We start from the raw sequence: 13891 nt of genomic DNA, 5'->3' as shown, positions 1-13891 counted from the left end.
GCCCAGCGCGGAGGAGAGAGAAGCTCTACCTGGGGACTCCCGTGGCACTGAGGGCCCCCTCAGTGGTGCCTGGAGCCTGTCCAGGGAGGGAGGCGACTGGGTGGGCACAGGCAGAGTGCCAGACTCGGCCGTCCAGGCGCCCAGAGAGCCCAGAGCTCCTCTGTGGGGCCCGAGAGTGGTCCCGCTCTCCTCGGGCGGGCAGGAGGGCCCCGCCAGGGCCAGAGGGTCCGTGGGGGCCGAGGCGGATCCGGCAGAGCTCTGGGTAGGGGTGGCCTCGTTCCACAGCTGGACGATGCTCTGGATGCCCTGGGCTATGCTCAGGATCTTGGCTCCCACTCCTGCGACGTTCTCCTCCCTCGTGTCCGGGCTTGCAGCTGGGGCGGCGGGGGCGGTGGCACTGATGGGCGCGCCGGGAGCCCTGCTTGGGGCGGCCTTCGGATTCTCCAAGGGTGGCCCGGGGCTGGCAGGGGCCGTCCTCTGCTCCATGGGGTCATCCTGGGGGGCCACGTGTGTGGCAGGGGCCGCTGCGGGCTGCACGGGCAGGCTGCCCTGGGGCTGGGAGACCAGTGTGTCTTTGGAGTCGGCGAGGTCGGTGGACCACAGCCAGTCCAGGGTCAGCAGGTCGGCCCAGGAGGGCACAAGGCAGCAGGTGAGCAGCAGCAGCAGCCAGCCAAGGCGTCTGCTGGGGTCCGGGGCCATCAGGGCTGTGAGCGCCCGCAGGAGCAGGGGCGTCTTCTGCCACCGGGAGGAGGAGCCAGCCGGCCCGCCCTTCCGCCTCCCCACCCTCTCCAGCCTCCTCGGGAAGTCCCTTCTTCCACACTTCACTCCCATAGGACAAAAAGGCCCAAACCAGGGAGTCCAGGTGACCTGTGCCCTTGGATTCACCTTAACCCCTTCCTTTCCTCAGAAGCAGGACAGAGGGACATTCTGAAGACGCCCAGCAGAATTCCCAACTTGCTCCAGAGTCTTTGCCTGGGGAGTGTGTGGGTGTGGGGGCCTCGGGCCAGGACTCCCTGCCCCTGGGGACACTGAGGCAGCCGCAGTCCCCCTCACCCTGCAGCAAAGCACACCCAGAAATCCGGGCCCCCACCCTGGCTTGGTGGTAGACTCGGAACTTGAAAACCGTTCAACTTGCTGCAATTCCTCTCTGTGGCAACTGCTGCCTCCCAGGGGCGAAGCCTGGAGGCCGGGGAGGGGGTGGCCCCTGAGGCCATGGCCTGGACCTCCACCCACCCCAGGCCCCTTACCTCCCTGCAGGCTGGGCGGACACTGCTTTCCTGCTTCATTTTTAACCCTGCATCGGAAGTCCCCTCCCCACCCAGGGGAAAGCAGCCCCTTCTCCCCCACCCCAGGGTGCTCCTGGGCACTCTCATCCCGCAGGCGAGTCCACACTAATGCAGCATCAGTGGGGATCACTGTGACGGCCAGGGGACATTAGGGGTTTGTTGGGATCCAAGGGACCATCGACAGCCAGCAGGCCCCTGGTACATAGGCACGGCACTGTCCAGTAGCCTGTGGGATGCCTCAATCCCTGGAGTCCCCTGAGATGGGCAGGTACTGACCACAGCCTGCATGCCAGCCCAGAGCTGCCTCAGCTGGTGGCCCTGAGGCCCTGGTCCCCACCATCTCAGCTCCATATGGTCACCGGGCAGCCCTCAGGACAGCGTTCTGGGTGGGGCCAGTCCTGGGGCACTGCCCCTGGTCCAGCAAGGGAGCTCTCCAGGCCCACAGTCTGCAGCCACACAGAGTCCTGCCCTGGCTTCCTTCCTCCAGCCTCAGGTGGCATCCCCTGACACCCGGAGGCCTAGGGGTGCTACACGTGCTGGCTGCGTCTCCTCCGGGGGCACAGAAGGCTCCGTGGCTCAGGCAGCGATGCTCGGGTCACTCTCCCCATGTGGCAGGGCCAGTCCTGCCTGCCCACTCCATGGAGGATACCCGAATGGCCCATCCAGTACCCACCCTCTGTGCGATGTCCAGTGCCTACTGCTTGGGCCACCAGCCCTGCAGCAGCAGGAGGCTGTCGGGGAGGGGTGGACCAGCCCGACACCTGGCCCCGTGACAGCACGGCCTTTGGTAAAGCCAGACTCGAGGCAGGCTAGGCTGCTGTCACCTTAAAATGAGGAAACTGAGGACCCCAGGGATGAAGCAGCCCAGGAGGGTCAGGAGCTGAGCTGTTTGGCCAGCACCATTCTGCAGGCCCCTCCTCTGTGCCCGGCTCCACCTCCAGGAGCAGAACCAGCCTGTTCGTGGTGTGGGCCGAAAGTGCCCGCGTGAGCCCAGGTGAGCCATGAGGATCATGTCAGCCCAGGTAAACCATGAGGATCATGTCAGCCCAGGTAAACCATGAGGATCATGTCAGCCCAGGTAAACCATGAGGATCATGTCAGCCCAGGCGAGCCCACATCAGCCCAAGGCTGCAGCAGTGGGTAGACAGCACCCACAGGGTGCAACGGCCTCACCGGCTCCCAGAAGTGCCCCCCTCCTCGATCCAGGGAAGACTCAGTACTTCAGGGAAGCCACAGAGTGGCCAGAAAGCAGCAGCTGGGGTGGATGTTTCTAAGGAGGGGCTGGGGCTGAGATTCTGCCAGTGTGGTGCTCTTCCACCCGACCAGCCTCCTCTGTGACATGCAGCCCTTCCAGACGGGGCCAGGCAGGGCAGGAGGCCAGGCCCCAGGGCCCTGGGTGCTGGTGGGAACGGATCCCCGAGAGGAGGGGCACAGCCCACTGGGACCAGCTCCCTCAGTGCCTCGCCCGCGTCTGTGATATCAGCAGCTCTGAGCACAGAGGACCGCGGCACAGGGACCCTCTAAGTGCTAAAGGTGCTTCCCCAGAAGCCCACCCACCCCGGCCCTTTGCAAGGAAACCAACATTTGCTCACTCTGAGGTTTAAATAATAAGTCTGAGAACCCAAGACCAGCTGAGATGATCCAGCAGTTGGAGGTGCTGGCGCGTCCGCGAAGTCCTACGTCACCGATGGGAACCTCTGTAGGAACGAAGCCAGGGACCGGCCAGCGCAGAGGCCTCTCCTCCCTACTCACTCTCGCTGCCCGACCTCCCCTGGCCCAACGGTCACGCTGCCTCACCCCGTGGGCGGGGGCAGGTGGGCCCCCAGACGGAGCCAGGGGCAGGGGGGTGAGGGCACGGACCTGGGGTGCTGGGACTGCTCCCGGGACCCTGGCAGTACAGATTCGGGGCTCAGGTGAGCCCACACCTGTGCACCCATTTCCTCCTGGAGCAGGCTGACCCTGCACCCAAGAAGTGACGACCCGCCCTTCAACCGTCACTTGCCTGCTGGTCACCATGCCAGGCGGTGCTCAGGTCTCCTCTGGGTCCTCAGTGCCCGGGCTACACCCTCAGAGAGTGACGCCCCAGAGAGAGAGGGACCCAGTGCCCGAGCCGCAGTCCAAGTCAGGACAGAGGGCAGCATGGCGAGGGGTGGCCTGCCCTGGCTCCTGGTTCCGCCAGAGGCCTGGGAATGAGACCAGGGCATTCCAGAGAAGACAGAGACCGGCTGCTGTCCACTGGCCAGCAAGCAGGACATGGCAGGCATGCACCAGGACCAGCCCAGGAGGAGGAGAGGCCACTGCCAGGCCCGCCGTGCTGGGCACTGTTCACACCAGCTGGCCAGTACCCTGCAGAGCCCTGCATGGCCTTTCTGCAGATGAGGAGACTGAGGCACAGAGGCCAGGAGGCGGCAGAGCCAGGACAGCACCAGGCAGCATGCACACGTGTGCGCACACACGCTCACAGGGTAGTCACGCACACACTCACGGGGTAGTCACGCCCACACGCTCACACACTCAGACACAGGCTCAGATGTGATCACCAGGGCACCCTGGCAGCCCACCCACCTGCTCACATGTAACCACATGGGTCCGTGCACACTCGCGCCACACCCCTGGTGCTCTGCCCACGACTGGGGCCCTCCGCCTGAGTCCCCCTTGCCCATCTTTGCAGGCCATGTGCTAGAGGTCACTGTGTGCTGGAGGTCACCGCCACCCTCCCCAGGCCCTGGGTCAGGAGCCGTGCTGCAGGGTAGTTGTCAATCGATGGCGTTCAAAGGGCAGGGCTGCTTGTTTGAGATCAGAACTCAGTTTCAAACAGCTGACCGCTCTGTCAGCGGGGCACCATATGCAAACATCTGTCTCAGCAAGGCCTGTTCCCAAAATTAATCCCCATGACGCTCGGGGGTGTCTAGGAAGTGCCTAGAGAAGTCTCTTCACTTGAAAACCCGCTTCGCTGCTAATGTGATTTTACGCCTCCTACTGTCTCTGGGAAATCTCAGAACAGAAACCCCAGAGGCCCTTCCCGGGCACATAGGCACAGGGGACTCTGGGCCAGCTTGAGGGGCCCTGCACTCATGTCAAGTGTGCCCCTCCAGCCCCACCTCCGTCCAGATGGCTCTGGGTGCTCAGACAGCTCTCCTGGGGCCACTGACAGCTGGCCCTGCGTCCATGTGCTCAGCACTGAATACCTGGGCAGAGCCAGGCCTGGGAAACCAACCTCGGGGCTGCACCCAGGACAGCAGCTGCCCCCGACACGCACGCAGCACCCCTGAGGCCACGTGGCAGGGCGCCCGCCCTCCCCCACCCCCACCCCCCCCCTGCTCCCTTGAGGCACAGCATGTGTTCAGGGGTCTCCTGTGTGTTAGGGTGGGTCTCACAGGTCCACCAGGCCCGCCTGGAACCCCTGGGCTCTGGCATGCAGCTACCTCCGCCTCGGGGTAAGAACCCCAGTTCCAGGCTCAGGACTGGTGGCCACGAGGAAGTGCCCGTGGGCACACATGTGCACCCTCGCTCACGTGCTCACGTGGGCACCTGCCTGTCCGGGACCATCATGGTGGCCAGGGCTGGCTGCCCTTGGAGGCGGAGCAGCGAGGGCTCCAGGGACCTGCAGGGAGTGAGGAGCCTGCTTGGCTCCGAGGAGGCCAACCCAGAGGCTCAGGGGAGGCCAACTGGGAGGCCCAGCGGGTGCTCGCTGCTCATGGACTGGACCCAGCAGGAGGAGATGGGTCCCACATCCAGATGGAGGGCGGGCAGGGAGCCGGGCCCAGCAGGGGTGGGGCAGGGGAGGCAGGCTGGCCCCGGGCCCAGTCCTCTGCCCTGGCGTCTCCCGCAGCAGCAGGTCTCTGAGCACTGAGCTCAGGAAGCTGCCGCCTGTGTCACTGGAACTCAGCATAGCAACATCCATCGCGACTCCCCAGCAGGACCCCAGGGGCGAGAGCGGCCCCCTGCACAGGGCAGTGCCATGAAGCGCAGGTCACCCACCACGCAGCCACCCCAGGTGCCTGTGGGGTCCCCTTCTTTGGCTCTGTGGAAGCAGGTGGACAGAAGGGCTCCCTTCCTGGAGGTACCAGGTGGCCACCATGACTTGGGCAAGGCCTGGGCCTCCAGCCTGCATTCCAGTGTGACCTGGGCTGACTCTTGCCCCCCACTGCCCTGGGAACCACGGGACTCTGTGGGTCGGCGACAGTGCATGGTGACAGTGGCCGCTGCCAGTCGATCCAGTTGGGCACTAGAGTTGCCTGTTGGAAACACGGCTGCAGGCCGTCTGGGTGCAGGACAAGGGACCCTGGGAAGAAGCCTCTCTCAAGGGGCCTGAGGCCAGAGAGGCCCATGCCCACTGCAGGACGCTGCCCAACACAGCTGCTGTCCTGCTGCTGCACCGTGCTCTGCCCAGCCCCCTCCCGAGTCCACTGTGCAGCCAGGGTGGTCATGAGAGTCCCCTGATTCTGAGCATACCTGGCCTTGGAGGACCTGCTGCACTACTGAGGTGCCAGCAGTTGACACCTGTCCTCCCTTGGCCTCCAGTGTCCCCCCTTGGTCTCCAGTCCCCAGGACTGACACAGGGCTCACCCCTGCCTGCTGCCCCAAAGCCATGACAGACGAGGGAGCAGCGAAGCGTCAGGGTGGGTGGCCTTCGGGGAAGCCCGACACGTGAGGTCACTCAGTGTCCACAGAAGCCCGAGTGTCCCCTGACTGCAATGGCAGGTACCAAGATGTGAGACACCCACGCCCCCTGCCAAGGACCTCCCGGGCACGGCAAGTCCCCCACTGCGCGCAGGCGCTCTCGGCTCTGCAGAGGGGGCCCCGGGGTCCCTGGGGCAGGAGTCCCCTGTCCAGGGCCCAGGAGGAGAGGGAAGCCACTCCCTGTGGCAAACTTCCACGCGGCTCCCGAGGCCCTAGTCCCACCCTGCTACCACGCACTCCAGGACCCTCTACCGGCGGCCTACAGGGCACCACTGCGGCTCAGCCTGGCCCCGCGCTCGGCCTCAGTCATCCCTGGGTCACTGTGTGGGCATGAGGTGTCCCAGAGAAGCCCACGAGGACCGGGCAGTCCAGAGATGAGACGATGGGGTCCTGAGCCCTGCAACCTGACCAGGGACATCCACGCGCAGCTCTGTGACCTGAGGGCACTCCTGGTGGCCCCTGCCTCCTGCCCCTCCCTTCCTGTCTGGTGAGCCAAGCTGCTTTCCCACCACACCCTCCTGCCAGGACGCTCTGCCTCAGGCCAGAGCCACGGAGCCGGCTGACCATCCTGAGTCCTCCTCTACGATGACAGCCATCGTCAGGCAATGTAGTCACAAGGACACGAGCTGGGAACAGCCTGCCGGCAGGGTGCTCAACCCTGGGATGGTCCCTCTGAGCGCCGTGGGCACAGGGACTGGTGTGCTCTCCGCGGGAGTCCCTGCCCTGCCCACCGTCTCTCCCAGCCCCTGGCTCCTTCCAGAAGGCCCACTCCCGGCGGTGCAAGGCGCCTGCCTGGGCCGGGTCTGTTCTGTCTTGTTGGCCGTTGGGTTGGGATTCCTGAGGAATGCCATCTTCTATTTTCATTAAAACACATGGAGAACACCCACAGGTGAGGGAGGAGGCTGGCCGGGGGCCACTCGGAGGCCTCATGGGCCTGCACAGAGGGCTCTCGCTGCCGGCTGCCACGGCTCCAAGCCTCACAGCTCCAGCTCCGCATCCAACCACGCAGCCCGAGGCGGCATGTCTAGCTCCTCCGTCCCTGCGGGCCTCCACGGTCTCCCTGCTCCCTGGGCCCTCAGGCTGGGTTAGGCAGTTAGGCAGACTCCCCCAGGACTCCCGGCCACCTCCAATCGGCTGTCCCCTCAGGCTGTGCCCCACTGTGCACACTTGCCAGGGCCAGCTGTGTCCTAAAGAGACCCTTCGTGTAGGACATGGATCTTCTCTCCTGCCCCTCCCTCAGGAACCACAGACTGTCCACGTCATGGGCCGGCAAGGGGCCAGTCAGCCCTGGAGCAGTGCCCCCTGCCCACCAAACAGGCCAGCCCAGCACGTGTCCCCAGGCCCTGTGGGTCTGCAGGACGTCCTTGTTCTAAGATGTGTGAAGGGCACAGGGGCAGGACGGTGAGATTCACTCTACCAAGAAAAAGAGTGTGCAGGTGCACGTGGGTGTGCGAGCACACGCGTGGCCCCAGGCAGACCCGTGTGGATCTCACACGCACAGATGTGCATGTGGCTGTGTGTACTTGGATGTGCTTGAGCTCTCACCTGTGCACTGCTCATGGGTGTGTGTGGGCCTGTGTGCACACGCACACAGAAGGTGCCCGAGCGTGCCTGTGCTCACAGAGGCACACGTGTGTGTGTGGCCGTGGACATGGCAGGATAAAGTCAGTGCCTGGAGAAGAGTGTGGATGTCATCGTCTGGGGACAGGTCCACCGGGTGCCACCGTCCTGTCGACTCCTGCAGTTGTGAGAGGTCTGTTGGGAGAGCACAGCTCCTTCCCGGTATCCTCCTGAGATGCCCCATGGACCCCACCTGAGAGCAGGGGGCTCAGCAGAGGGTGGAAGAAATGCTCTTCAGACAGCCATCCTTGTCCCCAGGCACTCCACGGAGGTGTCACTCCTGCCGAGCCTCCAAAACCCCATGGCAGGGAGCCCCCGCGGCTGGCGAGGCAGCTGCTTCAGTCTGGCAAGTGTGGCAGGGATGCGTACCGGCCACCGTCCCGTGCTCACGACGGGTGCTCTGTGGTCGGACGTGCCGAACACGGACGCGTGCCTGGCTGCCCCACTCGACTGTGTGATCCAACGTCCACTCACAGGAGGCGAAAAGACCTACGTGGGCCCTGAGTCAGCCATGGACTCTGGGAAGCATCCACACAACCCCAAGCAGCAGACACTGTCGACTGAGAGCTCTTCTGCGAGCCTTCTGGGGTCTTTTTCAAAACTGCTTCAGCTGTTCCAGGTCCCGTGCGATTCAGTACGGAGATCCGCGTCAGCCTGCCGTGGCCTCGCTCCGATGTGGCTGCACTGACCTGCAGACACCCGGGAGTCTGCCAGTGTGACCTGTGGACCTGGGTGGTTGTCCATCTGCTCGGATCTTCCTCAATTTCTTCCAACCCTGCTTGGTAGCTTTCCGAGTAGAGGTTTTGTACTTTTTTGTTGAATTCATTCCTGGAGTTTTATTGTCTCTTAGTTTCAGTTTGGGATGGTTCATTGCAGGTATGTAGAAATACAACTGACGTGTATACTTACGTTGTATCCTGCAACCTTGCTGAACTCTCCTTGAGTGAAAGCCTTCAGACTCTACATACACAAGACCCGGTGCCTGCCGACAGGAGCGGTCTCCCCAGGCTTTGCCATGTGGATGTCTTCTCTCCTGGCCTCCGCAGAGCCTCAGTATGGTGTGACAGATGTGTCCCTTGTTCCAGCCTTGGGGGACTGTTCCGCCATTCCCCATGAAGTCTGATGTCATTTGTGATGGTTCACAGAGGTTCCTTACCATGTGAAGGACGATTCCTTCTCTCCCTAGTTTGTTTGTTTTTTTGTTTTTGTTTTTTGCTTTTAGTATTTTTCCATGAAGGGGTGTTGTTGGTCATGGTCAGATACCTGTTCTGCATCTACTGAGAATGGGCTCATCACTATTGACCTGACCCGGTTCCACTCATTTCTGGATGTTAAACAACCACCTTGCCTTCTTGAGTGAGTCCCGCGCGGTCATGGCGCGCGATCCTATTTACGTTTCTGGATTTGTTTTGCTAGTATTTTGTGAAGAATTTTTGTGACCATAGTCATAACAGATTGGTCTATATGCCATACCTTTGTTTGGTCTTGGTACCAGGGTAATACCCGTCAAAAATGATCTGGGAAGGGTTCTCCGCTCTGGGGCTTGGTGAAGAACTGATTCTGAGTCTTAGGTGTGGGCTGTGAAGCCGTGTGCCTGCTTTCCTCCAGGGTAGCTCTTGGATTGCTCACTCTCTCCCCACTCGTCACACAGCTACGGAGGTTGTCTATTTCCTCTTGAGTCAGTGTGACCAGCGTGTGTCCTTCCAGGGATTCCAGATCCCTGGTCATCTGGAGAGTTCACAGTATTGGGTTAGGACAACACTGTCCGCACCTCCTGACTTCAAAGCCTATTCCAGACCACCGCCTCGAGGCAGCACGGCACTGGGAAGGGAAAGCGGCCCAGGGCAGACTGAGGATTCTGAAGCCCACCCACACACGTGGAGGTAGTCCTGACTGGGGGAGCCCATCCAGAGGAGAAAGACTGGTCCCTTCAGCAAATGCTGCTGGGACACCGGGTGGCCACCTGTAAGAGAATGACGTCAGATCCCTACCTCACACCCTACAGGAAGGCCAAGTTCAGATGGACCCAAGACCTGGAGATGAGACTCTCAGAACGTCTAGAAAGAAACCACAGGGATGAATCTGCAGGAGCCTGGACCAGCGGAGGATCCCGAGATACAGCAGTAAACGCCTGAGCGACAAGAGACAGAAAGGGCAACTGGCCTCCTGGACTGTAGAGCTCGCGCTTCAAAGGACACGGCGAGAGAGCGAGACGACGGCCCTTCGAAGGGGAAAAAGTGTGCGCAGAGCTTGCGTCCAGCAAAGGTTTCCGTCTGCAGTGCCCAAGGGACAGCAATAAAAGACAGGTCATCGGTCCAATTACGAAGAACCCGCCCAGTCCTCGCTCCAGGAAGACTCAGATGCCCACCAGGGCGCGAGAAGACGCTCAGATTCTCCGTCAGGAGGGGAAAGCACAGCACACAGGCAGCAGGGGCTGCAGGAGGGGCCCTGTGCTCTGCTGGGGGATTACGAGGGCAGTGTGGCCATTCCTCAGCTGACCACACATCTTGGAAAACACTTCAAGCACAACCCGAGAGGGGGAAAACATGCATCCAACCCAGTGCTGGTCATCGTGGCCCAACGTGCATGTGCACCTGGTTCTGGTCATTGTGGCCCCACAGGGGAGCCCCCAACGCCCATCACCTGCCCAGTCATGGACGCTGCTCAGCCACCAGCCATGTGGGACACCCGGGAACACCTGGCAAACCTCGTGCCAAGTAGAAGCCAGACCAAAGGGCCATATGTCCTCAGATCAGTCTTGCGTGAAACACCCAGACCAGGGCCACCTACGGGCAGACGAGAGGCCAGTGGCCAGGGAGGGGGCAGCAGTGAGGCCACGGCTCATGGCTGAGGCAATGGAACCTTCTCAAGTTGCCTGAGGTGGTGGGCACACATCTGTGGGCACACTGAAGCCCTGACCCGTTCACCTGGATGACGTGTGCGGTGACTCAATAAGGCTAACGCGCGGCCCCCGCTGGCTGAGGACTGTCCTCCGTGGTTCAGACGGGGACAATGACTTGTAGTCCTCTCTGCTGTGCGCTGTGCCCAGACCCACCGGTGCTGGTCAGGAGACCACCGCCTACCTACTCAAGTGGCCCTGCAGTCCCCTCCCAGCCCCTCCTGGAGGACCACCCGATCTCGGCTGCTGGTGGGGTACCTCCCACAGCCCACTCAGGAGGAGCACGCAGCCTGCCCGGGGGGGATGTGGCGCCAAAGCCCAGAGGGGCTGGAGCTGGCCCTGGGCAGTGGTAGCTCTTCATGGTCAGCAGCATGTACTGAGCTCCGACTGTGTGCTCCACCTGCTCTGGGTCCTCAGGTTCACAGGGGACAGGGAACTGTGAGCCACAACTAGGGAACCCTGCTGCAAAGTGGACAGAGAGGCGGCTGCAGGAGGTGGGAAGAGCTAGCAGGAAAGGACACAGGACCAGGGTGACCACTGCCCAGACTGGGCTGGGGGATGGGGATGGGGCCTCTCACATGGCGGCCCTGGGGAAGCACGTTCCCAGAGGGACAGCACATCCTCGGTGGTGACTTGGCCTGCCTCGTGGAAGGGTCGGATGCTGGTTTGGCCAGCAGGGTCCAGGCCACCAGAGGGGAGTGCATGTAGCCCCAGCAGGCTGGCAGGGAGGAGAGCCTCCTCAGGGAGTCTCAGGGGTTAACCAAAGCTGGTGTCGCCCTGGGACGTGCCTGTGGACGGTTCACCAGGACGACGGTTCTGCGTCTGCAGTCAAGGGCCCCTCTCCACAGCCGGGCGCAGGGCCGGCATCTCTCTTACGGACCCTGAGGATTAATGTTTGACCAGTGTTTTCATGGGGCCTCCCTGGGGAGCTGGCAGGGTGCCTTGGAGGTGGCCAGCATGGCACAGGGTCACCTGCTGCTTTGTCCCTCAGCCTATGGGAAACAGGGCTCTCCCCGACCCCACCTCCCAAGACTGGAGGGCCTGGGAGGCCGGTGGGAGGCCTGGGCCGGGGCCCACCTGGGCAGTACGTGGTGCCCGTCCCCAGGACTGCCGGGCAGCAAGGTGAAGCGGCTGTGCAGCAGGTGGACAGCCCACTTGGTTTTAAGGGCTTAACAGTCACTTATTAACCAGACCCTTTTCATGGAAGGCTGGAGGGCATGCTCCGGCCAGCAGGCTCCCACGGTGAGAGACGGGCAGGGCTGCCCCCACGCGGCCATGCTCAGGGCTGGAGGGGGCCCCAGGATGAAGCGCCCCGGCTGCCAGGACCCGTGTCGGGCACGTCGCCCACCTCCTCTGGCTGAACCTGCAGCCTCAGGGTGCCACGGCCACGCTGTGCTGCCCAGAACCATCTCCGGGACAGAGCCAGCCTCACAGTGAGGGGGAAGCAGAGTGGTCAGTGGAGTTCCTCACACACATCAAGGCGGTGGCCAGCCACATCCAGCCCAGGGCTGTGCCCCTAGGTGGCCAGATGGTCCCTGGGCAGGTCCTGCCCATGCGAGGCTATGGCCGAGCCCAGGGGTTGATGTGGACACAGTCTTCTCTGGGGAAGCTCCTGGGCATTCTCAGGGCCTGGAAGCTTCTCCTGTGGCCCCTGGTCCAGCCCTGCCCCACCAGGTTCCTCTACATCCCTGTCCCCTCCCTCCTGGGCTCGGTAGGGGCACCAGGAGCAGGCCGGAGGGTGTGGCTGGGCCCCAGAGCACCCCAGCCTGCGCGTCCGCTGTCCTGGGCTCCCCTCTGTCCAGTCGCTGCAGCCCGGCCCTGGCTGGGCAGCTGCGCACCAGGCTGTGTGCAGCGGGCAGCCTGCTGGTCAAAGGCAGGCGAGCGCGGGCCAGTGTATGTGCCCCAGGGACACGGGGCCTTGGTCAGAGGCATGTTCAGAGGGGCCGGGCTGCAGCCAGTCCCTCTGCAGGCTCTAAGACTCCTGTGGGGGAGAGAAGACCGTGTGGAGGTCTGCAGCGGGTGAACGTCCCCGTCCCTCTGCCTGGGACTGGAGGGTGGGACCCCGTTAGGACCAAGGGCCTCTGCACATGGAGTCAGTTAGGGACCTCGAGAGGAGGCCCTCCGGGATCACCTAGCTGGGTCCTAGAGACAGAGGAAGGGACCCCGACCCCGGGCAGAGGCCTCTGCGGACGGGCCAGGGCTGAGAGCCAGGCAAGGCCCAGGGAGGCCACGGGAGCCTCCGGCCTCCAGAGGACGGGGAAGTGTGCCGGCCCCGTCATGCCCAAGCCGTACAGCCCCCACACCCAGGCACCCGCCCCAGGCCCCTGGCTGGCCCTGCCGAGGCCTCTGGGGACAGTCCTCACTGTCCTTCCCCTCACAGTCCAGGTGCTGTGGGTAGCCCTGACATGTCAACTAAGCACGATGACAACGGGTCCCAAGTCCCATCCTCTGGCTTTTCCTGCCTGCAGGCTTGTGCCCAGGGAGGCAAGGGTCCAGCACGCCCTCTGAGGTCACCTCTCACCCTCCCCACATTTCCAGGAGAAGGGGAGACTGAGATCAGCCTCCACTGCCCCAGGAGGAGGCCTCTGCCCTCCCCTCCCACAGCCAGACCCACAGGCCCCGGCGAGCGTGGGCGGCTCGCCTCTGAGCCCTCCACAACCACCGGCCCCGGGCAGCTCGCACTTGGAGAAGGCACCCGAGTCCAGCCGGAGGCACAGGCCAGCTGGAGAGGGTCACGGGTCACTTCTGCGGGCTGTGGCTGGACCCATGCCCTTCCTGAGCCGAGTCCTGGAGGCCGGAGAGCAGGTGGGAGGCGCTCACCAGATGAATGGAGCCAGCCTGGCCAGCGCACGGCCCCAGATGCTGGCCACACAGAGTGCAAGGACCCTGGGTGGGGACCAAGCCTCTGGGCCGGGACATCCCAGCTCAAGGTCGCCAGCAGAGGAAAGATGCTGCTTCAGTGCCCTGCCCTGCTCCTTCCCTCCGCCTCCCGTGCACAGGCCAGCGCTGGCGGGCCACCAGGTCGGGGTTCTCTCAGCACCTTTCAAACACCAGGCTCAGTGGAGGCCCGAAGGCAGACCGCCCTTCCCACCCGGAACTCCTGCCCCCTCCAGAAGAGCTGACCCCGGCTGAGGCTCCCGGAGAAGCCGGCCCCCACCCGGCAGACCAGCGTGGCCACCAGGGGGCGCCAAGGCCTGCACTGGGCGCTGGGGTCCCAGAGCTCAGCCACGGTTGCTTTTGTTCTTCTGTGGCTTTTACTACAGAAATGACGCACACACGGTCAGGCAGAGGGCCTGGCTCGGTCCCGTGGCCTCTGCCCGCGGCCCACGAGCCTGGCACCTGCACCCTCCCGCCCTCCCACCTGCCCACACAGGACCAACGCGTCCTCCTGCAGGAGGGGGCC

General features: G+C 63.4%; 1 protein-coding gene across 2 annotated transcripts in view; it reads right to left on the bottom strand.

Annotated features, from left to right (window-relative positions):
- Nucleotides 1-13891, bottom strand: part of Col18a1 (collagen type XVIII alpha 1 chain) — a 91314-nt gene that overhangs the window by 51676 nt on the left and 25747 nt on the right. Inside the window, exon 1 of one of the 2 annotated variants that reach the window (XM_026380217.2) lies at nt 30-699. The exons of the other annotated variant lie outside the window; for it this stretch is intronic. Coding sequence (XP_026236002.2) covers nt 30-699 — 670 coding nt within the window. Of the gene's footprint in view, nt 1-29; nt 700-13891 lie in introns of those variants that run through there. 2 annotated transcript variants of the gene reach the window in all.

This window comes from Urocitellus parryii, chromosome 2 (assembly GCF_045843805.1).
Source record: "Urocitellus parryii isolate mUroPar1 chromosome 2, mUroPar1.hap1, whole genome shotgun sequence".
NCBI classification, from domain to species: Eukaryota; Metazoa; Chordata; class Mammalia; order Rodentia; family Sciuridae; genus Urocitellus; species Urocitellus parryii.
Note: the sequence above shows the minus strand (reverse complement) of the source record. Positions and strands in the feature narration are given on the sequence as shown.